The sequence below is a fragment of the Pelodiscus sinensis genome, chromosome 5 (assembly GCF_052426305.1).
Source record: "Pelodiscus sinensis isolate ZL-2025 chromosome 5, ASM5242630v1, whole genome shotgun sequence".
In the NCBI taxonomy this organism is placed as follows: Eukaryota; Metazoa; Chordata; order Testudines; family Trionychidae; genus Pelodiscus; species Pelodiscus sinensis.
In genome coordinates this window covers 98097895-98120598 of record NC_143056.1, presented here as the reverse complement: position 1 = coordinate 98120598, position 22704 = coordinate 98097895, and the positions used below count along the sequence as shown (strand labels likewise).

Genomic DNA, 22704 nt, shown 5'->3' with positions numbered 1-22704 from the left:
AAGACATCTTAATTGTCTGACCCCTTTAAAATCATATTTGCTACTCTATGGCGAACCTTTAGTTCAATGCATAGAGTTTTATAAGCACAAGTTTGCGAAAGGGAAGCGAATCAAAGCTAAACTTCCCATGGGTGGCAAGAAAATACTTTTTTTTAAGACTGCATAAAGCCTTTTAGTAAAGCTTTAGAGGAAAAATAGAGACTTTTCCTGAAAAAAACAAGAGATTTTTCTCTTGAAATCACTCAATATTTAAGTTTAAGATTGAAAACTACAGTTTATTATTGCAAGAGCAAGGAGTATGTTCAGTTATCTCAAAGTGAGCTGTGTTTTTGCACAACAAGGCTTGGACATGAGGGAGGTTGTGCATTTAAAAACTACTGACAAATCACACTGGTTTTTGCTCGCTCTCCAGCTGAAATGAAACGAATGTGCGATATAGCCTTTTAAATTATCAAGACAGTGCCGCCAGGACTCGGGTCGTGCCGCCAGTCGTAACTTCAGGTGGCTAGAAATAAACCAGAAAGAAAGGGATTATTAACAAAAAAACAAACAACAATTATTTGAAGACATCGCTCGAGCTTTGCCAAAGAAACAGAGCTGAGTGTGCAGCCTTTTAGAAGGGCACCTTCTCTAGTTTCCATGAATGTAAGCATCTTCCTTCCACTTCTGAGGGTTGGAAGTTTGGCTTCTTCGGTAAACAAGGGTCGGTTTAAAAGTTTGCCTTGGAAAATGCTGCTGTTTCTTAACAAGCAGGGGGAAGTAGCTAAGCTAACTGAAGCTTTTCTACCCCCTTCTCCTCAAATAAAACCTAGGGTATGAACACACAAGTCCTTGCTTGGGAAACACTTAAAAAGTCACCAAGCAACTTTCACTAGTAAATAAAAACAGACCCTTGTGCTCTAATATGTTAGTTGAAGCTTATCTAATCTTGGCTAAGTAGTTTTCTCTCTTTCTGGTGTTGAGTAAACAGGCTCAGTGTATAGAGATGTCCTATTCACAAGTTTAGGGGTGTTCTTTCTTTCTCTTCTCCTATAGAAAGTAAAAATCCTAACTAGCATTGAGTAGTCCAGCCCAGGGGACAGTGATTAATGATAGTAGTGCATAAAGGTTAACATACTTCACTGAAAAGTCTGTTGACTGGGATCCTTGTGATACAATGTGGACCACTGCACGCCTCAAGAGAATCTTTTTGTTGTCCGCCCTGATTGTGTCCTCAAAATTCTGCCCACGAAAGTTTGCCAACCCTCCTGCCCCAAGAGTTTAATAGTTTCCCTTACTCTGCTGGCATTGTGTACTGGTGAAAAGCAGCCCTTTTCTATTCAAGTGTTGGTGGTCATCTCAATAGATCTACAAACGCCCATATGGTGACCACTGTAGATGAATCCAACTGTTTAAATGGGGAAGAAAGTTTGGGTTTTAAAACATTTCAAAGTGTTTGAAAAGATCCTACCAGATTCTGTCACAATTCGCTTGAAGCTTTGAAGGCTGTGCCTATTGTTAGCTGATTATAAATGATATTACTTTAAAGCTGATTTCCCACAAAATTTAAAGGATGTAACAGGACTGTTGCCGTTTATTTTGAAGCATAACTTTTAGAGCAAATTAGCATAAGTAGCCCTTGCCTCCTTATTCCAGCTTTCATTTAGAAACATCAAAACCTGGTGAAAAAATGCTCTGAAGAGAGAGGGAGAGTTTATTTAGTGATAACTTCCTTGCCTTAAAAGAAATGTCCATTCCTTTTGCAAACCTGAGTGTTGGCGCAGACACTTTGAAAGACAGCTAGACCAAGTGCACATCTTTCCATCCTACAGAAATGTGAAAACAATAAAATTTCCCGTTGTTTAATGATAGAAATTACATTAAAAGTGGTGGAAATGCCCTAATTAAAAATGTACCACTTAAATGATATGCCAAATGTTCAGCTGCAGCATAGCATATTTAGCTAGTTAGTGAACTCGCTACTATTTCTTTTAAAATTACATGTTAAATTTTTTAAAAGAAATCTTACTTTTCTCTGGTGCAACACATTACAAAGAATGGACAGTCCTTTTATCTAAATATAAAATTCCATTTTCAGCAATTATAGCCTGTTCTTGGTGATGATATAATTACAGCTGTGCTCAGTAATAGGTGTCAAGGCAATGCACACTCATACAATAGTTGAATAAAACTGCAGAACAATGCAGGCACTTCTAAATTCACAACCTTTAAAATGAAATTGACTGTGCAGAATTCAAATAAAAACTGGATAAATATTTTTTAAAAAAGATTACAAGCTTGGTTTGGTTTCTTAATAGCATTTTCTACAAACCTATCAACATCTAATTGATTAGATAGGAATTACTGATTATAGATAATCTGAAATACTGAACATCACCATTTTAAATATAGCAATAGGTAAATAAATTCTGCAGAGAAAGGAGACTGGCATGGCATAGCTTTTTAGTACAGATTCAATATGAAGAATAATTTTCACTGGAATGATTTTATGCCTCTCTTATTCCAGAGGGGGGAAAATATAAAATGTAATTACATTACAGTTAGGGTTTTATATAAAATATTTATGGTGAGGTTGAAAAATAAAATGCTATTATATAACTTATGTCACCAGTGAACTTTCACTTTGACATTTTAAGTATGTTTAAGAAAAGATATCAGCAAACATGGCTGACCTGGTTTATTACGGTATATTGCAACTATAAGAAACTGACAGTTGGGTGAAATTTGTTTTAATTTCCTGTTCTGATTGTTGCAGATGGCTGTCCACAACAGGAAGGAGGAGGTGAAAACACAAACTCCATTAGCTCTAATGGAGAAGATTCAGATGAGGCCCAGATGAGACTTCAGCTGAAAAGAAAGCTGCAGAGAAATAGGACATCCTTTACCCAAGAGCAAATTGAAGCCCTTGAGAAAGGCGAGTGACATTTTCAAGCTACTAAAATCGGAGAGGAAAGCAAAATGCATCCTGGTTATGTTCAGAGCTAAATGGAAGAGGGCATTCACAGGCATTTATATACACAAATAGAAAGCTCCATAAAAATCTATGCTTCCCAAGCTTCAATTTTTTTTAGCAGGCTGACCTGATTTTTATGGTATTCATCATTGTAGTATCTGAACAGTTGTAAGAAGTTTTATTTTAAAGGAAAAATGCTTTAAGGATACCCCGAGCACAATACAATTAATTATATTCACAGCTCCCCACTTCATCCCCTCATTACATACACACCAACTTTCCTAAAGTCACAGTGGATAATGTGCATGCTGGCTGGCTGGGAGTTACAAAATTCCCAGCTGCTACTCACCCCATCCTCACCGGAGGTCACACTGTGACAGGCCCAGAGGGTTTGGAGTGAGGACAGAATCACCCTATAGGTGCTGCACAGGCAGCATACATCTGTGTGCCAATCCACTTCCTGCGAGCTGACTCACTGCCTGCTTTGAGCCCCCTCTGACCATGGTCCTGGAATCCTGACACTTCCTGAAAAATATTATCATTGGGCCTAGTCCCATGAATTCTTACTCATGTGATCTCAGTGGGGATGTGTATGTGAGTATGGCACAATAATTGCCCCATTTCCAGCACACACAAACGTCAACTTCATTTTTACATGATTGTCTGGTGGAATATATAGAGCATGAAAAAGCTAAGAAATGACCTGATGTTTCAAAGGTAGCTCTGATAAGTCATTAAAACTTCGTTAGGGCTAATGCAACATTGTTTCTTTTTTCCCTCAGAATTTGAGAGAACCCATTATCCTGATGTGTTTGCCAGGGAGAGACTAGCTGCCAAAATAGACCTACCTGAAGCAAGAATACAGGTATTCACATCCTTGTGCCATTGATTTTTGTATGTGACTAACTTCAAAATACAAGGAAGCCACTGATGTTGATCTAACATTTGTGCATCTACAGCTTTTCAAACATAAGCAACAGGAAGAGGTTGGCTTATACTGAATGGATTGTTCCACTCCAAAGAGGCTGTATGTTAGCATTGTGCCAGGACATGTAGTGAATGATAGGTGGCCACACAGGTATAATCTTACCTATGTAATAATTTTAAAACTCTTTTGTTTTCAGGTGTGGTTTTCCAATCGGAGGGCTAAATGGAGAAGGGAAGAGAAACTGAGGAATCAGAGAAGACAAGCCAGCAACACACCCAGCCATATTCCCATCAGTAGTAGTTTCAGCACAAGTGTCTACCAGCCAATCCCGCAACCTACCACACCTGGTAATCTATGCAATACATTCGTATACATTCATCTTTTTAGGGAACTAACAAATAGTCTTCTGAATCTACATACCAACTGTTATTCCAGCTTAAACTAATGTGTTCATCTCCTATTTATCTATTTTATTGTAGTTTCCTCTTTCACATCAGGTTCAATGTTGGGCAGAACAGACACTGCGCTCACAAACACATACAGTGCTCTGCCACCCATGCCTAGCTTCACAATGGCTAACAACCTGCCTATGCAAGTAAGTAATATACTAGGTTGTCTCTCAGATATGTGATTAACAGCCAGATCCTCAACTTGGTGCGCGAAAAGGCCTCTTAGAAGTCAGTGGAGTTTGGAATCTTCAAGGAATGCAGAGACAGGCCCCCAGTAAGAATTAAGAAAGAGGTTTTGAAAGGCACAAAGGGCAGTTGGGGGCCCTGTGCAAGGGAATAGAAACTGAGAATATAATGTACCCATGTGTCTTTGAAAGTATTTCCCTTCCAGTTCAATTAGGAAAAAAAGGGGAAAGAGCAGCAATAACGATTGGTGGAGTGAGGAGAAATGTAGACTACGATTATATAGTTTGAAAAGGAGAAGAATGGGAAGGAATATAGTTAAGTTCTATCAGATAATGAATGGCATTGTATGGAGAAGGCCAATTGCACTCAATATTAAAAGGCAACAAATTAAAATGAAAATAACTGTTTCAAAAATAAGAAAATTAACCCGTGGGACACCGTGCTGCAGTATTATTGAGGCAAAAGACTTAGTAAATTGCTAAAAGGACTAGATTTTGACTACTAATTTGCTATGGCTATGGGCACACTAGGAACACCTAAGAGAAAAAGATGTGATTAGCAACTTGAATTATGCTAGCTGAATTATGATTCCATGAGGTGTTGATCCTCATGCCAGAAAGCATAAAGTGATCACCGGTGGGGTTAGGAAGGAATCTATTCATCTGGGGACTTCTTTACAGTTCTTTCAGATGCACAATGTAATTTTTAAATGATGGGGGTGGGAGCAGGGCATTGTATGTTATTGGCTAGTTGTGAAGGTTTTATTGCTCTGTCTGAAGCATAGAGCATTGACCAGTGTGGCAAACAGAATATCAGATTAGGTGGTCAATATGTCTATTGAAGTGCACCAATTACTATGTTACTAGTTTCTCATAATCAACCAAATGAAGTTTTCTGCTGCAGGCAGAATCCCTTAAACATGTAGAAAAATGAAGAAAAAAAAACCCTGTTATTTATTGATATCTGAGGCCTTTGGTGCAATTCACCTCAGTCAGCAATGCATTTTGGGAGTGCAGGAGTCAGAGACCCTCTTAAACGTCATTCCTCTTTGGGCTTGTCATTTACAACAGAGGCAAAATGTTAGGCACCTAACTCCCTTGAACCCCTTTGAAAACACAAGCCTCAATAGTCATTGCAGAGGGAGGATGGCATAATTCAAAAAGTAGCTGACTCACTGAAATGAATTTGTAAGTGGATTGCACATTTTGTCAGCTTTAATCATATAAGACTATATGTTCTGCCACGTCATATTTTATGTACATCATCTTCTTGGCAAATCGGGTGTAGATGGGGTGCATGCATTTAAAGATTATATGCTTGTGTAGTGCAAGGTTTTGTTGGAATGAGTTTGGGACCAATTGCATTTGCTATGAGGAATACAATGACATGGCTACCAGAAAGAACTACACTGGAAAAGTGTGTGTGTGGTTATTTCTCATTTGCATCAGTGTATGTGACAGCAGAATTGGGCCACACTCAAGTTACCTGTGCATGCAAAGATCATAAGGGCCTGCTCCTCTGCATAAGCAACATCAAAGCCAGCATTTCAAGGTTGGGTGCTGAAAGCTAGTATCTAAATCCATCTATTTAGGCACTTAGATAAAATGGCCTAATTTGTTTGTTCTTATGAAAAAGAAGCTAGGTTCTCTGAAACTTCTATGTGCTGGTAGATCCCACTAGAGGAAACTGAGATTTCAAATAATTTAAAATTACTAGATCTGTAACATTATTTTGTCCTTTTCCCCCACAGCCCCCAGTACCCAGCCAGACCTCCTCCTACTCTTGCATGCTGCCCACTAGTCCGTCAGTGAATGGGCGGAGCTATGATACGTACACACCTCCTCACATGCAGACACATATGAACAGCCAGCCAATGGGAACCTCTGGAACCACTTCAACAGGTAGATTTCCATTAATATCTTCTACAAAGAACATTTCCCATAGCTTGGTTTCTCCAGTATCCAACGCTGTCTTTCTTTAAAACTAACCTTCATTTCATGCTAACCATCTGGCTGCAAAAGGGCCCAAACTTGTTGCTGTTGGCTTAAGTAGCAGCAGGATTTGGCCAAATGCCAAAATGTAAAACCTCCATTGACTTTTTTGGTGTACACTGAAATCTCATTTTAAGTTACAAATGAAGGGAGAAACAAAAATGGTTGCTTGAAGGAAGTGTCCTTCTAATGAAGGTGCTAGAAAATTGTTCTCAGGATGGCCCTAATCTTGCCAAACACTTAAACATGGGATTAACATTATTACTGCATGTATTTCCATTGACTTTAATGGGATTGCTACTTTCAGTAGTAAAGTTAATCATGTGTGTAATGTGTCTGGGCCTACATTTGCAGATACTATGGGGCAGAGTTGTAAGACATGAAATTGTCTATTAGGCTATTCTCGTGTAGAATTTTCAGTGTATCTATAAGGGAAACTAATTGAAAAGAACAAATCATCTCTTGCAAACAGGAGTAAATTAGACACATTTCTGAGAATAAAAAAGCTTGATAGTGAAAACTTTTATATGTTTTGGGACAGATTCTCATCTGGTGTAAATAAGTTGAGAATTTGGCTTTTTTATCTTATGAATTAAATGTATTTGTAATAACAAATCAGTTCTATGTGATCAGAGGACTTTTAAAAACATAGAAATAAATCCTAAGAGTCTGTAAATTGGAAGGTAGATTTTATACTTTCAGGAATACAAGCACAACTCTTTACAATTGTTTTAAAAAATGTGTATGTTGAAAAGTTAAAACAGATATTTTCCTCTCTTTTTCAGGTCTTATTTCACCTGGTGTGTCAGTTCCAGTTCAAGTTCCTGGCAGTGAACCTGATATGTCCCAATATTGGCCAAGATTACAGTAAAACATGTGTTTATTCTGTAAATGACTATATGGACAACAGTTGGATGTTCAGCAGTATTTTATAAAGGAAGAAAGACTTCTGTACTGCAACTGTGCCCAATTCTGTAACACACGGAAAAGACTTTAACATGGACCTTTGTACACTGAAGGCATTATATCAGTTGGAACAAATCTTCATTTTGGTATCCAAACTTTTATTCATTTTGGTGTATTATTTGTAAATGGGCATTTGTATGTTATAATGAAAAAAAAGAACAATGTAGACTGGATGGATGTTTGATCTGTGTTGGTCATGAAGTTGTTTTTTTTTAAAAAGGAAGCCATGATCAACAAGCTTTGCCACGAATTTAAGAGTTTTATCAAGATATATCGAATACTTCTACCAATCTGTTTATAGATTATGGACTGATGTTCCAAGTTTGTATCATTCCATTGCATATAATTAAACCTGGAACAATACGCACTAGATTTATGTAAGAAAAATATCTGTTGGTATTTCCAAAGGTTGTTAACAGATGAAGCTTATGTGCAAACAAGGGGTAAACGAGAACTTGGATGAAGAAAAGCGTTTGATAGATAAAAGGTAGATTGTGTCTTCGATATAAGCCAATTTGTTTTATGTCAAAATGTAAGTATTTGTCTTCCCTAGAAATCTCCCAGAATGATTTCTATAATAAAGTTAATTTCATTTATATTTGACAAGAATATTCTATAGATGTTTTATACACATTTTCATGCATCATACATTTCTTTTTTGGTCGGCAAAAGTTAATTGTTCTTAGATATAGTTGTACTATTGTTCACAGTCCAATCATTTTTGTGCATCTAGAATTCATTCCTAATCAATTAAAAGTGCTTGCAAGAGTTTTAAACTTAAGTGTTTTGAAGTTGTTCACAACTACATATCAAAATTAACCATTGTTGATTGTAAAAACCATGCCAAAGCCTTTGTATTTCCTTTATTATACTATTTTCTTTTTAACCTCATAGTGTGGTGTTGCAAATTTTGTTACCTTATTAGGTTAACATTATATATTGACTGAGTGTTATTTTGAATTTATTTTCAATTTTCAATAGTGGAGGTCCTCAAGGAAATAACTTCATAGATGTTATGACTCAAGCATGCTGTAATTTGGGTTGAACACATTATAAATTCATCTACATTCAGAGATCTATACAAAAGTCTGCATCTATAACTGTATTTATGGAAGAGGAAAACAGTTTCCAATCGGCATATAGATTTGTAATCAAGTGCTAAACGAACTCAACAATATAACAGAATTTTCAATGGGGACTATGCTTTGATGTATGCTGGTCAGTACTTTTGAGATATGTAGATATATATCTTGGCTTTAAAAAATATTTAATTTAGAATGTTTTAAAAAAACAGTTGGGTTTGTAATAAAGGCAAAGTTCTTTTGGAAAGCTAACACCAGTCCTCCATACTGCCACACAGCATAATCTTAGTGTAGTTTTCCACTGAACCTATAACTTGGTTAATATCTCAACATGCTTTATGCGAGGGTTGCTAATGTGGATGTGGGTGGAGAGCGGCATGTCAAGAAATAATGAGAGAAGACAAATCAACAGGCAACAACAATGCAAACTGTGACTGGCTAGTGAAAGCTAAAAACCTTTAGTTATTGGCAGCTAAATCTAAACATTTCCCCATCTATGAAACTGTTTCACCGTAGTCCAGTTGTTACGTGCAAAGCTGCAATGAAGAACAGATGTGATGCTTAAAAAATACACAGCGAGTTTTGAGGCTGTTATAATTTGTGGTCTTGTGCCATCACACACATAAGTAGATACAGAAAACACTTCTCTGTACGCTTAAACTAACAGAAGTTGTGGTGTTGAGTGAATTACTACACTGCTGCCAGGATTAAAGGCATCTAAAAACACAGTCCTTTAGGATAAAGATATACTACATTCAAAGCACATGATTTTAATACAAGAAAATTAAAAATCTGACATAAGCAGAAATGTATAAAAGCTAGACAACGTTATATTAAATCTTCCTTTTTACTGATATGGCTATTATAGTTAATGGTTATAATTGCACAGAAATCACCACTTATAAATAAATTATTGATATAAAAGGGAGATTTTTTTTGTTTAAAAATTCTGCCATTTAATAACTGTAGCCCGCAGAAATATATATTCTTTTATAGATGGACATCTGAATTTTAAATACAGAATGCATTGAACATGCCTGTAGCACAACAACACACACATACATACATCACACGTGCGTGTGTGCATGCACGTGCACACGCACACACACACACTGTGTTTTGATTAGTAGGCATAAATTAGATTACTAGCAGTATAAATGCTAGTCATAGCACCTGTAATTAATTGTGTGTGGGGTTTAGTATGGGAGGTCAAATAGAGACTGTGTGCAGCCCTCCTTAAAAAGACACGACCTGCATGTATATGGTGTCTTTAATATTAGTTAGGCATATGTGTGTGTGATATGGAAACACACACTTTTTTTTACATTACAAATGATGCCCATGTGACAGTACAAGCTTTCACTTAGAGTGTATATGTGTGTGTATTTGTCACACAGGCATCTTTGGTAAAGCGTCAAAAAGCTGAGAATTTACAACCTGGATGGTAGTAGATTACAAAATCCACTGATGATTGAAGCTGGTACTATTTAAAACAAAAAGAGGCTCTCTACTATGCTTATAGCTGGTTCCATTGCTTCACACTGACTCCTCAGGCAGTCTAGGCTTCAGAGTAAAAACCCTGAAATCTCTCTCTCCATCTAATATGAGAAGTGGAGCCGGGGGGAAATGACTGCCATTTTTGCAGTTCCAAATGCCTGGATATCTCACTATCACATTTAGCCTAGTTCTCTTCTCTTACAGGTTGTTCCACTACTGTGTAGTCAAGTCCGTGGCACTAGTCCTGCCATGCAAAAGGATGAGCGCTCTCTCTCTCTCACACACACACACACACACACACTGTACAATTATCTTTGTTGCTGTTAATATAGAGTCACCATAGAACTAAAGATGGAATTGTAATGTGGTCTATACAGACAGGCTATGCTCTCGCCAATCTGAAGGACAGTATACAACAACTAGCTGACAGACTGTATGTGGTGCTTATTGCAGTGAGTGTTTGGTTAACCATAGCATGGCGGCAACATTTTCGGCTCCCTAGTGGGTTTTCCTGTCCCTGTAGTTGTGTGTGAGGTGGTGGAGAGGGGGAGGAGAGGTCACAAGGGAAAGATCTGTGGCTGCTGCATGTTAGGGAAAAATGAGGCCAGTCAGTCCCCTGAGCCATGCTTGCCTGGAAGGGCTGCTACACTCTGTGCCAAGAGGCACTGTAGGTTATAGCGATAGTGGAGGATTGCACCGGAGGACATGTGTCTAGTTCTGTCAAGACCCTCTTCCCTAGAATGGGTAGGGGAGTGAATACAACCTCTCAAACTGTGTGAGCGCTAATGCCAGTTCCTGGTTACTTGCTCAAGGGCAGGCTAGACCTCAAAGCACCCAAATATCTAACTAAGCAGAGAAAGCTTTTCTAGACTTTCAGAGAGAGAGAGAGAATGAGAACTCTTTGCTTCTTTCCCAGGGACTGACTGCATTGAAATCTTCAGTGTGCTCTGAAGAGCCTCTAATGATATTTTTTATTGTCTTTAATGAATCCAAAGTTTCACTTTACCCTTCTACAGATGTATTATCCAAGAAGCCTGAAATGTACTATGGAACATCACTCAGTGTTAATCACATATTTCTGTCAGTCTGATCCAGGCCCATTAGCCATTGGTTCTTATAGGAATATGCCTTTTCTGTTAGCTTAAAAACTCCTTTATTTCATAAGGCCACTTTCTACATAATTTATTAGTCCATCTCGACAGCTCACATGCCATTTCCCATTTATCAGCAGAACAAGAATCCGCACGTGAATGCTGGGTTCTTCATACCGTATTTTGTAATTTTAACCATTCTGTTCTAGCTAAGATACTGACATCTTCAGTGAGAAGCATAATAACCTAAACAGTTTTACTATAACATTCAGGTCAGTGCCCTTTCATGACTATGTACACAATGGAATCACTTCTGAATCACACTGCTGAGATGCTGCTTTTAATTGTTTAATTGTTTTTAAAGGGAGCCCATGAGTCAAATGGCACCTATTTAAATGAGACAGGAATCATCACTCTCCAATCAGGACTGTAAAATCCAGGGTGAAGGTTGGGAAAAGAATTCCACCATTACCGTAGAAGGTGAGCAAAATAATCCTGGATGATTTCAGGTTAGTTTAGTCCGATCCATGGGATAGGAAATACGTTTTTCAGAGGCTAGAAGTATACTGCTGCAAACAGCAAGCTAGGACGGATGAAGAACTCAGCTCTTGTATCTGTGCCCTCGCCTAGTATTCAGAGCTCTTGGGGTATTTTATTCTGCTTGAGTCGTCATGTCTTATTATAACCAAATAAAATGTACAATTTATAACTTTATTGTAAAGTTACACTTCACTCTGTATTTTCTGGTAGCACAGCATTCACTGGAGACACTTACAAATGCCCTATTTGTTTTGCTAGTTTATTTCCACTTGCCCTTAACACCAACAGGAGTCAAGTATTGCTCCAAGTGTAGCTAAAGAGGCTCCTCTCCTCCATCTCCAGCCCTGTTAGTTCTAATTCAGGCACACAAGGTCATAGCACCGCCTTTCACTTGTCCCTTTCTTAGAAAGAAAACAGCATTTTGCTCAGCCAAGTAATCTGGAAAGAAAGGTTTTCCTGACAAGTGGCATTTCTTAGACTGCTCTGGGTGAGGACCCTTCAGAAAAGTGGCATGGCAGGAAGAGATGTTTCGTATCTTATGAATTTCAGATTGCTGGGCCAAAGAAAATGGACAGTTTGCATTTAAAGGACTTCTCATCAATAAGAGACCTGCTTGGTTAACCAAAAGAAGCCTAATTCGGTAGCTATGTTTTTTAATCACAAATATATGACCCTCATAAAAAAGTGGGGGGCAGGCATGCAATGAGGCCTGGGCAGGCATGCAATGAGGCAATAATATGGGGTAGTAGACTAGGAAAGCACAGCAGAATTGCTCCAACCTGATTGTTTAACTGAACTACTTTTTCCCAATTACGTTTGTTTCCTTGAACTTTCAAGGAATTTGAAACATTTTTCTTGTTGTCTATGGCTACGTCTAGACCGGCATGATTTTCCGGAAATGCTTTTAATGGAAAAGTTTTCTGTTAAAAGCATTTGCGGAACAGAGCGTTTAGATTGGCATGGACGCTTTTCCGCAAAAGCGCTTTTTGCGGAAAACCGTCTGTGCCAATCTAGACGCGCTTTTGCGCAAAACAAATCTGAGCTGACTACACTGGCCCTTTTGCGCAAAAGCTTTGCGCAAAAGGATTTTTGCCCGAAGGGGAGCAGCATAGTATTTCTGCAAGAACACTGATAATCTTACATGAGACCGTCAGTGCTTTTGCGGAAATTCAAGCGGCTAGTGTAGACAGCTGGCAAGTTTTTCCGCAAAAGTGGCTGATTTTCTGGAAAAACTGGCCAGTCTAGACACAGCCTATTTGTTTATTTCTGTTGTAGAAATTCCCAGAGACCACTCTGGACTAGACCCTTCCCTCCCCCCCTCCACCATTGTACTGTTCAAACACATATGGAGAAACAGACCTTGTCAGAAGAATTTACAGTATAAGGCCAAGAACCTTCATTCAGCCTAATTCATGTGGCTAGACTGCTGCCCCTGACGGGCTCCATTGCGTTCAATAGGAGTATGGTATATGGGCCCACACTGGGACCTAAATGTTGTGGGTTTGCTTTTCATTTGAAAGAGTTGGAATCTTGTTCCTATTAGCAATGGTGCTAGGCTACGTCTACATTGGCATGATCTTGCACAAGAACTCTTTTGTGGAAGAGTTCTTGTTCAAAAACTCTTCCAGAAGAGAGCATCTACAAAGGCATGTGCATTTGCACAAAAGATGTGCTTTTGCACAAGAGCATCCATGCCAGTGTAGTTGCTCTCTTGTGCAAGAAAGCTCTGATGGCCATTTTAACCATAGGGCTTTCTTGCGCAAGAAATTCATGTTGCCTGTCTACACTGGCCTCTTGTGCAAGAACTGTTGCGCAAAAGGGCTTATTCCTGAGCGGGAGCGTCAGAGTTCTGGCGCAAGAAGCCCTGATTTTATACATTAGAACATCAGTTCACTTGTGCAAGAACTCATGGCCAGTGTAGACAGGTAGCAAGTTTTTGCGCAAGAGCGGCTGCTTTTGCGCAAGATCGTGCCAGTGTAGACACAGCCCTAGAATATAGCTTTGAGTTTTGTAGTCACTTGAGTAGCTGCAATTTAATCATAATCACGTATTGTCAATTTTTTTGGGGGGGAAGAATAAGGGTCTCAGTGAAGCCAATGGACATTTTGCCAAAAACTTCAGTGAGATCAGAGTCTGGTTGTTGGATAGTGTGAAGGTTGAAAATGAGTTTCACTTAGGAAAATTTTATATTAAAACATTAAAGCTTGTAAAATAAGGAAATGAAAAGTTAAAGTTCCCGCACAAATGGTAACTCTGTCCCCTGCTATCCTTTGTCAGTTTATCCCTTCTATATTTTTCACATATCCACCACTCACCTCTTTCTAAGTCTCAGAATACATGTCTGAATTACAGGGCACACAGTGTTCCCTAAGAACGGCAGGGAAGGCTGTAAAGCTCTATCAGGAACAGCCGGAGCTGACGAGAGGCTTCTATTGGATAGAGAGGAGAGTTCGTTGCAAAGGATGTTTTCTACTGCCTGTGTCGAGAGAGTGGACAGATGAGGTGTGGCTATGTCAGAAATGTCCACAGTAAAGTCTCTCACTAATGTGGATAGGTAGAAGAGACACACTCAACAAGCCCGGAAATGCACTCTCATCTCTGTCTGATGGGAGCACCATAAGAGTTACACAAAACCAGAAATCATTAGTCTGTTTTAGTTTCATTTTGACTTCAGGAATCTTTCAGACCACACCCACCTCATCACATCTATTATCTTCACCCTAATGGTGAAGTGTAGTGGGCAGCGTATCTGAAATCTTGGGTGGGCAGGAAAGTCACCTGGCTTTCGCTAAGGCAGCTCACTTGGTTTTGTCTAGGGTAGGGTCCTAGCGTGAAGACCAGACACCCCACTCACAGGATGCTGACCTCCAAAGGTGCATTGTAGCCGGGTCAGGTAGTGAACAGATGTATTGTGAGAGCCCCAGCAAAGTTTTTTTCAGGTGCCAGGCAGGAACTGTAGCTTGCATGAAGTCTCCCAGCAGAGGTTGCAATTGCTCCCAGACACCCAACAGACTTTACGTAAATTCTAGCAGTTAAAAATTGTAACGGTTATAAACTTCAGTTTTTCCCTCCCTGGAGACATATGAGCTCTGCCAGCTGCACCAGCAGTTTGTAAATTCCTTGACCCCTGAAAACTTCTCTCCTGCAACTTGTAGATTCTTTCGCCTATCTATGCTCAAGCTGAAAAGTTCTGTGAACAGATTTAAAGATATTTCACAGAAGATATACATGGAAAAATTAAAGGGATTTGGTTAGCACAGAAACAAAATACTGCAAATTTCTTGGTGCACGTTACAATTAATACTTCACTTGTAACATATAAACATTTAAAAAACCCACTCTGTTAATCTTTATGCTAAATACTCACTTTTTGCTTTCCTCTTTGCTTAGACAATTAAATCAGTGGAAACTACTTCAGATTCTTAATTTCAGTGTTTGTATTTCAAACACTATAGAGTGGAAGTGGGCAAATACTGGCCCATGGGTTGGATTTGGTCCACCAGGGTTAGCCCACCAGGGGACCCCACATTTGCTTGCACCTCTGCAGATATGGGGGATTGCAGCTCACATTGGCCGCGGATCACCATTCCTGGCCAATGGGAGCTGTGATTGCTTGCACCTGTGGAGGAGCAGGTAAATATAGTGGCAGCATCCCACCAGAGGTTAACCCTGGTGATCCACCGCTGTTTTATTGCCCACCCCTGCCATAGAGGAATGTTTGTGGATTTTTTTCAAATTTTATTTTCCATTTTGGAAATTGTTCTGTTTCAGGTTCTAAAAAAGCATGTCAATGTTTTAATTTGGGCTGAATTTAACTAGACAATATTCCTTTAAATAACTGAGAGCTTAATTTCGCAGTCATTGCTTGAGCAAATCTCCTCTTAGTACTATTTTCTCTCTCATATATTGGTTTTACACCAGACTAACGCAAGGAGAGAGACAGAATTTGTGGATGTTTTGTTTGAGCAAGATTGCAGAAAAAGCCCATAAAAATAGGATTTCCCATCTCATATTGGGCTCTACTAGCATTACATCTGTGCATTGATTTAATTGAGCATGAGGGTCAGCTTTCGCATATGTCAAAGCAAGTTCAGGACCAAGAACTACAGACATGTAAAGTAAAACCAAAGGCCTCAATCTCATTGAGGTCAAATATGTAAAACAAGCTTGAGGCTTTTTGACCAATTTGTTTTTAAATTGTGAGTGGACAATTAAGGGTACGTTAAAAGTATTTCCCCACATCTTAACAAGCTGCCTGTTTTTTCTAAATATTTTTCAAAATAACAGGAATGCTATTTCGGCATCCCTGTAATCCTCGTTACACAAGGGTTAAAGGATGTCTTGAAACAGGACATTATTTTGAAATTTGGCGCTGTGTAGACATACCAAATTTCAAAATAAGCTATATCAAAATAGAATCTAAATAAGAGATGCAATTTGTGTAGTGAAAATTGCATGTCTTATTTAGAGCTTAGTGTGCTGTGTAGCTGCACCCAAAGTGAAAAACTACTTGTTTACCTAAAACGTATAATTCAAAACCAGCTTCTTTGATTACAGGCAGTCCCCGAGTCACGCGGATCCGACTTAAGTCGGATCCGCAGTTACGAACGGGGCCCATCTCCCTGGTCTCCAGCAGACCAGGGAGAGGAAGCAAAGTGGCGGAGCACGCGGGCAGTGGACAGCCCAGACGCGTCTGGGCTGTCCGCTGCCCGCATGCACTGCGGCTTTGCTCTGCTTTGCTCCCCGTCTCCCTGGTCTGCAGACCAGGGGGACGGGGAGCAAAGCAGAGCAAAGCCAAGGAGCCCGAGGGCAGCAGGACAGCCATGGCGCGTCTGGGCTGTCCCGCTGCCCCCGTGCTCCGTGGCTTTGCTCCAGACGCATGTGGTACAACAGCTGGGGCACTGCCGGTTGGTCCCGTAGCGCCGCTCTGGGCGCTACTGGACCAACCCGGCAGCACCCCAGCTGCTCTGCCCCAGACGTCCTGATTCAGCCACTGCTGGTCAGTTTCAGCAGCGGCTGAATCAGGACGCCTGGGGCAGAGCAGCTGGGGTGCTGCTCGGTTGGTCCAGTAGCGCCGAGGAGCGGCTGCGCTACTGGACCAACCCAGCAGCACCGCAGCTGCTCTCCCCCAGGCGTCCCCAAGTCAGCCACTGCTGAAACTGACCAGTGGCTGACTACAGGAATCCCCTGCCCCGGACTTCCTGGAATCAGCCGCTGATCAGTTTCAGCAGCAGCTGACTGGGGGATGCCTGGGGTTCGTAAGTTGAATCTGTATGTAAGTCAGAACTGGCGTCCAGATTCAGCTGCTGTTGAAACTGATCAGTTTCAGCAGCGGCTGAATCTGGACGCCAGTTCCGACTTACATACAGATTCAACTTAAGAACAAACCTACAGTCCCTATCTTGTACATAACCTGGGGGCTGCCTGTAATTTTAAACTTACTCTCTTCCAGTCTAAGAATCAACCTAAGAAATCTCAAGTATCACAAAGCCTTCAGGCTTGCTTTGGTTTTCAATACTTGACCGATCAGTATTTTTATAATTTATACTTTTGTATTTTCCCCAAATTCCTATTCGGAATAACAGTTATTTTAAATTAAATGTTAAGGTGGCACCTTGTTGGCTTCTACGTTATTACATGCATCAAATTTGAAGTAGTTTAATGCTCATCTTCTAGTGTTAATAGCTATTGTTACATAACGTTGAATAGAGCTACAACTGCAAAGTGGCTTTACAAATTCCTTTACAAGTACATTAAAAAAAGCTATAGTTTAATATCTCATCATACGCTCCTCACATTTCAAATACCTGTATTTCGATAGCCTCAACTTTACATATATTCCATAAAGAATCTTATTTGACGTATTAAAGAGTCAACTCTTTAAAATTTCATTATTGCTTTTTTTCATACTTGTGTCAAGATCTGGGTATAAGTTTGAATTGGGACTGCAAAGAGACTGTTTTGTCTCTATGCTGGTATGTTTTAGACCTAACATCAGTCTCAATGCAAGAAGCGTAGTGGCTTCAGCTTGAAGCCCACTGAGATGTAGGTAGCTCAATTTCTTCTTTTTCATAACAATAACCTGAAAACTAAAACACTAAACTCTGCAATCCATAACATTTACCGAGGAAAAGAAAATACCTATCTAAACAGAAATTTGAATCATTTTAATTCTCATAAAGATGTCCCAGCCAAATCAACACCAAGGCTCTGGAGGAGGTGTGCAAAGTAGAGTCAGCAATTAATTATGGCAGTCTGTGAGGAAACATAGAGTCCGTCAGTTCAAGTATCTGATATGCTTCCTATAATAAAAATATTTATTAGCAAATGAAAAGAGGCAAAATCTAGTGGAATATTTGCATACAAGGTTCCGAGGGCCATATGCCAGACACTTAAAAGTGAGTACAGGGAAATTTCATAGCAAATTCAATGTTATGGCTAAATATTTTATCCAATACCACAAACTAAAAAAGGAGAGAGAAAAGGTTGATTTGTGGATCCAGTGGAACACTACATTATACACACTATTAAACAGGGTGAAATAACTTTAATTTACTCATCTGATTTACTGGGAAAACCAAGTCACTGTCATATATTTTGTTGTAACCGGCACAATATTTTTGAAGAAAAGAGAGGTAAAATTTTGCTACATGTTTTTGCCTTAGGTGAACACTGTACATATGCATATTGTAAAACTTATTTCACACAGCATGTTCAGTGAATTAGAAAAAACAAACAAAAGAAAAATCATTTTAATATCGTTTTGTAGGCAATTTCCCTTTTACTTATTAGTCAAAATATTTTTTAACATTTCTATGCTAATCTATTTTAGCACTTGAAATTGAAGTCATAAATATTATATTTATATAGACATACAGTATTTACCATCTATTTCCAAGTCATATATTAATTAGAAATTGGCTGTGAAGTTTAGTGATATTTTCCACCTGTGTGTTAAGTCAATGACCCATTAACTATGCTGACAAGAAATGTATATACCTGATGACTTCAAATTTCAGATGTCTATACTCATATATGTTTCCATATAGAATATGTACATTTTGTTTACATTATTTGAATTCAAATATTTAAAAGTTTCTAAAGGTAATAAGCATTTGATGAAAATTTCTGCTCAGAGCTATTTCTAATGCAAAAAGAGAAATGATGTTTTTGAAATCAATGGTGATTTAAGTATATTGGTATAAATATATTGGTATAAGGATATTGGTATAAGCTTTATGAAACTGACAGCTCTGTTCTGAAACTTTGATAAAAAAAAGATTCACGTTTTTAGAAATAAAAAAATAAAATAGGCATATCTTTAAAAAAAAGCGAGAGAAAAGAAATCCTGATTGTTACAACTAATGAAATAGCTGATGACAAAATAGTAGTCTTTTTGATTCTGATCACAAAAAATAAACTGGTAGTGACAGGATATGATGGATAGATTTGACATCCTGGCAAATCACTGTCATTGATTCAATTATTCTAATTCAGAATAAAAGCTGTATACAGTATGTGTTTATGCTACAGTGGAGTTTTTTAAGTGATTGACATTCATCATATTAGTTAGACAGTTTTAAAAGCTATGTCTTTGTTTTACACACAGTGTTGTCAAGAACAAATAAAGTAAAACCTGGATAGTATAAGAAAAGCAAACCATTTAATCAACTTTTCAGTTTGAATCTTATCAAATACATTAACATTATTGTATTATAGTAAAATGTTATTTGGAAAGTCAATTTCACTCTAGCCATATTATTTCCTATTATAAAGGCTGAATTTTAGGTAAGCTAAGGTAATCTAAAATCTGGTTTGGAAGTACCAATGTACCTATATGCCACCTTTCAAAATGGAAGTCTGCTTCATAAGAAATAATATAAAACAATGTAATTTACAGATCAGTACTGCCAAGTATTCCAAATTCAAAGTAATATATAAGAGAGGTTTAAAACATATTTAATAGTTTTTTATCTGGAAATTACATACACGCACCCATGCACACACACACGCACACGCACACACACACAAAATATTCATAAGTTCATAAATAGTGTACCTAAAGGTATGAAAACCTGAATTAGTTTTATTTTCTGTTGTGTTTTAGACCAGAATTCTGTGATACTCTTCCCCAAGCTCCAGTGCACTCTTCTGGTTTTCTACCATTAATGTAGCTGTCAGTTTGAATTTCAATCTTGAATTATGTCTGTTGACATAATTTCATAGTGCTGACTTCAATTGTTTGGGATTACTGTTTTGAACTACACAAGGAAATCAATTCTTTTTTCAATGTTTACTAAATTCCACTCAAGTGCATTTTAATACATTTATTAACCCATAAGGCAAACTAATTATCTATAATATATTCTTACTATGGAAAAATTCTTTATCAATTTAATTATTGACACAGTAGAACACATATGAAAAACTGCAATACATTTTTGAATGCATTGTTTATATACTTTGTAAAATAATGTCATATATACTACTTTTGGTTTTGACATCAGATGTACTATTTTTTTTTCCAAATAATAATTGCTAAATTTGGCTTTAAAATAAGACATGATAATGAATTCCTTAATCTCATTTAATAATGTTCACAATACTGTCTAATTTATATTTTACATTTATAATCAATGTTTAATACAATCATGTAAATCAGACACATTTAGCTTGTGAAAAACAACACATTTGTTATTGTTTCATTAAACATCTTCAACTTTAACAACAAATATAATTCTGATATTTCTCTGACAAGAACAAAATATTCTACATTTCCAGAATAACAATGCAATGCAGCATTTTTTCAATGTAACAAAACCTATGAGGCATATTTTGTAAAAAAAAAAAAAGCAAACAAATAACAAACGTCTTCAAAGAAACCAAGATGAGAAAACGAGGCCTCTTCTCATAATGGGTATTTTTAAGGACTGCTGGGTCAAATCATTAAGAAAAATATTTTCATAAGTCATTAACAATCATAATTAGAGTGTCATGTACATCGGAGTGAAATTGCTAAGTAGAAATCACTAGAAGTCCAGGTGCTTCTTGCCCGTGGCCATCGCACCACATCCTGAGCTCAGCAGTTTGGTGGATTCTGCCAGATCCTGTTTGCTTGAGCGGCTCACTGTGTCTGACAAGTCTGGAGGCAAATGCAGTCGCTATGGCGGAAGATTTTCAGCAGAGAGTGGGAGAGAGAAAGAGAGAAAAGAAGAATTGTAACTAAATTTGCTTTTGATAGAATATTTCAAAATGCATTTCTATTTTTCTGTTAATCAATGTTTACTTTTATTTATCCAATATTGTTGCAATCATTTTTCAAACTGGTATCCAGATATTACAAATGGTATCTTTGCAAAATATTGCTTTTTGTTGTTTCTTGTTTCTTCCCCCTCATAAATATTTCTGAAGTGGAAATCTATGTTTGTAAAATGTATCTAGATGTAACTCTGGGCCTGATCCTTAATATCTTGAAGTAAATGGCAATTGTGCTTGAGCATTAACAGCAAGATAGAGCCCTGTACTTGATATCTCATCACAATATAAACATTACTGTATCTCAAACATTCTACACAGACAAATAATGTCTTGTGACTGAGTTTAAAGGCAATAAGCAATATATCACTGATGATAGATACATATCACATTGATTACATAACATAAGAAGCTAAAGGCTTGTCTATCTACTTACTATAAGATTGCCAAATCTTAATAATAATACTTTTTATTTCCATGACATATTCCATCTGTAATTCTTATACAATTATATACTAATAAATTCAACCTTGCAATACCATGTGAGGTAATAAACACTGTTGAGTCCACTTTACAAATGAGGAAACTGAGGCAGACATATTACATGATTTGTCCACAATCAGCTCTGGTCTACACTGGGGAGTTATTTTGAAATAACAAGTGAAAAGGCTGACCTATGTGGCTATCCTGTTTAAATTTACAGTTCTCACGACAGCAGGATAGCAATGAGAGAGGTTGGTGGATGTTGCCAGACCTCAGAGATTTATGTTCACTTTTATTTGCTGTTTTACTGAACTATGTTTTTCTTATATTTAAGTTGTTGATTTTAAGTATATACATTTTCCTTTTATTTTGTGCCTTCTTGACTTTTTTGAAGATTCTACTTTATAAAAACTTAAGAAAAACAACCGAAAAGCAGCGCACACAAAAAAAAATCCCACCTTTTTTCTCGCAATCACAGAACATGGGACTATACACCTGGAACAGATGTCATCAAGTCCAGCCACCTTTGCTGAGGCAGGACTAAGTATACCTAGGCTATCCCTGACAGGTGTCTGTCAAACCTGTCCTTAAAAACCTCCACGGATGGGGATTCCACAGTTTCTCTTGGAAACGTATTCCAGAGCTGGCTCACCTGGATGGTTAGAAAAGTTTTCATAAAAGCTAATCCAAATCTCCCTTCTTGCAGGGTTAAACCCATTTATTCTTGTCTTATTTTCAGAGGACATGGAGAATTAATCACAATCCTCTTTATAACAGCCCTCAACGTAGTTGAAGACTTATCAGGTCCCCACTCGGTTGTCTTTTCTCAAGACTTAACATGCCCAATTTTTTTCACCTTTTATTAGTTTTTCTAAACCTTTTATCACTTTTGTTGCTTTCCTCTGGACATTCTTCAATTTGATCACATCTTTCCTAAAACGTAGCATCCAAATTGGACACAGTACTCTAGCGCAGGTCTCATCAATGCCAAGTGGAGCAGGAACATTTCTTCCAATATCTTACATATGGGCTACGTCTACACTGGCATGATTTTCCGGAAATGCTTTTAACGGAAAAGTTTTCGATGACCCTGTTATTCTCCAGGTACTTACAAACTGATCACAAATTTGGTCTAGTATCTTTCCAGGTATCAAAGACAGGCTGGCTCATAATTCCTTGGAGCGCTTTGTTGTCCTTTTCAAAGTTAGGTACTGTGGTTGCAAGGCCTGCTGATGGGGAAGAGGGCAACTGCCATGGGGCCCACTGATTCAAAAGGGCCCTTG

The 22704-nt window shown here is 38.1% G+C and overlaps 2 protein-coding genes across 15 annotated transcripts in view; one reads left to right on the top strand and one right to left on the bottom strand.

Moving 5' to 3' along the window:
- Nucleotides 1-8551, top strand: part of PAX6 (paired box 6) — a 30108-nt gene extending 21557 nt beyond the window's left edge. For 5 of the 12 annotated variants that reach the window (XM_025187664.3, XM_089778608.1, XM_089778600.1 and 2 more), the window contains 6 exons: nucleotides 2756-2914; nucleotides 3736-3818; nucleotides 4078-4228; nucleotides 4361-4476; nucleotides 6267-6417; nucleotides 7293-8548. In XM_025187664.3, coding sequence (XP_025043449.1) covers nucleotides 2756-2914; nucleotides 3736-3818; nucleotides 4078-4228; nucleotides 4361-4476; nucleotides 6267-6417; nucleotides 7293-7378 — 746 coding nt within the window. In that variant the 3' untranslated portion in view covers nucleotides 7379-8548. Of the gene's footprint in view, nucleotides 1-2755; nucleotides 2915-3735; nucleotides 3819-4077; nucleotides 4229-4360; nucleotides 4477-6266; nucleotides 6418-7292 lie in introns of all 12 variants that reach the window. The other 7 variants (XM_089778609.1, XM_089778607.1, XM_089778603.1 and 4 more) reach the window with 4 other exon arrangements.
- Nucleotides 290-22704, bottom strand: part of ELP4 (elongator acetyltransferase complex subunit 4) — a 344496-nt gene continuing 322081 nt past the window's right edge. For 2 of the 3 annotated variants that reach the window (XM_006128898.5, XM_089778599.1), the window contains one exon: nucleotides 19996-20844. In XM_006128898.5, the coding sequence (XP_006128960.3) occupies nucleotides 20713-20844 (132 nt within the window). In that variant the 3' untranslated portion in view covers nucleotides 19996-20712. Of the gene's footprint in view, nucleotides 506-19995; nucleotides 20845-22704 lie in introns of those variants that run through there. The other variant, XM_014576421.4, reaches the window with a different exon arrangement.